This window comes from Frankliniella occidentalis, unplaced genomic scaffold (assembly GCF_000697945.3).
Source record: "Frankliniella occidentalis isolate FOCC.00 unplaced genomic scaffold, Focc_3.1 Scaffold148, whole genome shotgun sequence".
Taxonomy (NCBI): domain Eukaryota; kingdom Metazoa; phylum Arthropoda; class Insecta; order Thysanoptera; family Thripidae; genus Frankliniella; species Frankliniella occidentalis.
The window spans coordinates 431,375-434,118 of record NW_026267275.1 but is presented as its reverse complement, the minus strand read 5'-3'; the positions used below and the strand labels follow the sequence as shown (position 1 = coordinate 434,118).

General features: G+C 39.1%; 1 protein-coding gene across 2 annotated transcripts in view; it reads right to left on the bottom strand.

Annotated features, from left to right (window-relative positions):
• The window catches only part of LOC113205198 (xyloside xylosyltransferase 1), a 14,176-nt gene extending 12,738 nt beyond the window's left edge, over positions 1–1,438 (bottom strand). The window contains exons 1-4 of one of the 2 annotated variants that reach the window (XM_052271059.1): positions 966–1,438; positions 651–877; positions 312–558; positions 70–228 (exon numbers count right to left, since the gene is read on the bottom strand). In XM_052271059.1, the coding sequence (XP_052127019.1) occupies positions 70–228; positions 312–558; positions 651–877; positions 966–1,340 (1,008 nt within the window). In that variant the 5' untranslated portion in view covers positions 1,341–1,438. Of the gene's footprint in view, positions 1–6; positions 229–311; positions 559–650; positions 878–965 lie in introns of those variants that run through there. The other variant, XM_026420710.2, reaches the window with a different exon arrangement.
• Positions 1,439–2,744: the final 1,306 nt, after the last annotated feature.

Sequence of the window (2,744 nt, the reverse complement as noted above, 5' to 3'; positions counted from 1 at the left end):
ATACCAATAAAATACTGAAAGCTATGTAACAGGAATGGGAGTGTTGCAGTTTCCATGCCATACATGGACCTTCCCTTCACACTGTGCGTATTGCGGCATAACATCTCTGTAACCGTGATCACTCCACCATGTACATAACTGGCGATTCCAATTGCAAGGTATAACAGAAACTAACTCTGGATGCTCAAAACCTAAAAGAGTATAAAAGTCTTGATCCCCAAGGTGTCCCTGTTTGATAAAAGAATACATTTGATTACATGACCTATAAAAACAAACTGCTTAAACAAGAGATTGAGGTACATTCAACTCACTTTGAAGCTGTACTTTTTCGTTAGTGATGTCACATTAAATGCGTGGACGAGGTGAGGGTACATGGGCGAGTTGCGTAATCGATCAAGAGCAAACAGAATCACTCCACTATTCAAACCAGGAAATCCTCCAGTTGCTATAGGATCACCTATTTTCGATGAAGGGTTTTTTGATCGGTAAAGATAGAGAACATGCCGATAAACAGGTGATAACTCTGGAGCTAATGCAAAGAGTGTATCATTCCCAAAGCTGTAAATTGGAAATGATTTGATTGATAACTTAAATTTACCAAATGGAATTAATTGCTGCAAAATGTTTTTTTTTTTTTTTAAGGTACTCACCTTTCAAATAATTCAAATAACTTTCCAACATCAGTTAGTACTTTTGTATCAATATCAAACATGGCAGCTCGAGACATTGACACAGGGGCTATGCGATGTAGTCCAAGTGATAAGAAAAAGAGAGAGTCACTGTAATATGACCCAGGCTGAGAACTAAAATGTGGCTGCATAGCAGCAACCAATGATTTCAGGTCCTTCGCAATTTGGTTGACATCATAGAAACTTATCTGTGGTACAAAACATACAAAATTAACCAACACTTCACCTTACAATTTTGCAACCAAATTAAAAAAACAAAAAAAAACAACAACAAACCTTTATATCCTTTTTAAGGGTGTCCTTTACACTTTGCAAAATTTCTTGGGCTATTCGTTGACTTGATGTGTCAACAATGACATGAAGGGAAATCATAACACTGTTAGCGTTTTCGACTAAAGAGTGCGTAAAGGTGAGCAGTTTATATTTCATGGAAGCATTCCCTGCAGCTTTAGTGAATATGCACCAAATATTAACTTCCTCTTTGGGTGTAGACACACTGGATGATGACAGCTTCGACCCGTCACTAGCTGGAGCCATGGTCTCATCAGAATTTCGATTTAGTAACGAATCGGAAATATTGTAAACATAAAACACTACGAGAAATGAGACTAGGAGGATTAAATTAAATAAAACTTTGTGAAGTACTCGCATCTAGGAGGGACATAATATGAGTGACAAAATTTCACCTGCGTCCGTCTCCTTATTTGTTTGTTATTTAGCCTAGTTAGTTGGGCAGGGCAGGTGGGTGGGTGGGTGGAAGGGGGAGGATGAGGGGAGATTGAAGAGCTAACACAGCAGCGAGGCTATAGAGTGTATGAGGAATTCAAACTGAGAGAGAAGCCAACGCGCGAGCTTTTGATTGGGGATGTCAAGCCAAGCCTGCCAAGCCGTTTCAGGTCGGCCCTCGGCTCGGCTCACCATTTGGCTTGAAAGTACCAACATTTTTACAGAATAATAATCCTTGTTCTTTCCCCTTCCTCTTAAGAGGATATGCTATCTGAAAGAGATGGCCCCGCGGATAGATCGCGGCCCCTTTTCACCTTCAAGTTCCGCGCCGCCGTTTTCACGGCCACTCGGACTACGATAGTCTTGGTCGGTGTGGTTGGTGATTGATCGGGATCGGAGATCGAGTCGGATCGAGGCGATTTCTGGATTTGTAAACACGATTTCACTACCTTTCTTGAGACTTAATGCGAGTAAGAGTGTTGTATTCAGTTTTTTTTTGGCTTTCAAGGATAGCCTGGTAAGTTTTGCATTTAATGCAGTTTAGTGATGCCTTGCGCTGTGCACTTCTGTATAAAAAGGAAGCTGCATGCCCACCCTAACCATTTTCTGGTTTCACTTTTTCGTCTGTATTTTTGTTGGTTCTATTACAACGCTTACCTTTAATCCACACTATCTTTAACACGTTTTCAAGGCATAAATATCTAATTGTCGTTTTATTTGCTTAATTTCTAATTTTTATTGTACTCGAGCTTAGCACATCCCTCAAACAATCTGAAAAAAAAACCTATCCACGGCAACTTTCGTGCCTTCTGAAGAGGGACCTCTTCTCTTCACTGTCATAATCCTTATATCTATTATTCCTTTTTTAAAGCTACTTCTACGAAAACCACACTCTTTTGCTACAAGGTTCAACAGACAAGCCAGTTTTGAGAGAAGATTTGAAAACATTGTTTTGATCACATTTTATTTCCCTTGTTTCTGCTAAATAAAACAGGATTCTGACTCCTCTATGAAATCTCGGAAAAGTTCTCTTGGAACATCTAAGAAAACAACTGTCATGGCAAATACTATCAAACGAGATAGGAGTTTGGGACCCGGAAATCGTAGGAGATCAAGTAATCAATGTAAGTTAGGATTTGAAATACTTGAAAAAATAAGTGAATATTCACTCATTAATACTTCTCCTAATTTCCAGATGTTGTAGAACTACGTATGAACAATGCCAAACTAGCTACTAGTCTTGCAAACGAGAGAAATAAAAATTCAAAAATTATTCAACTGAACACATCAATGCGAGAGCAAATTGTTGGTCAGCAAGTAAGTCCTTTT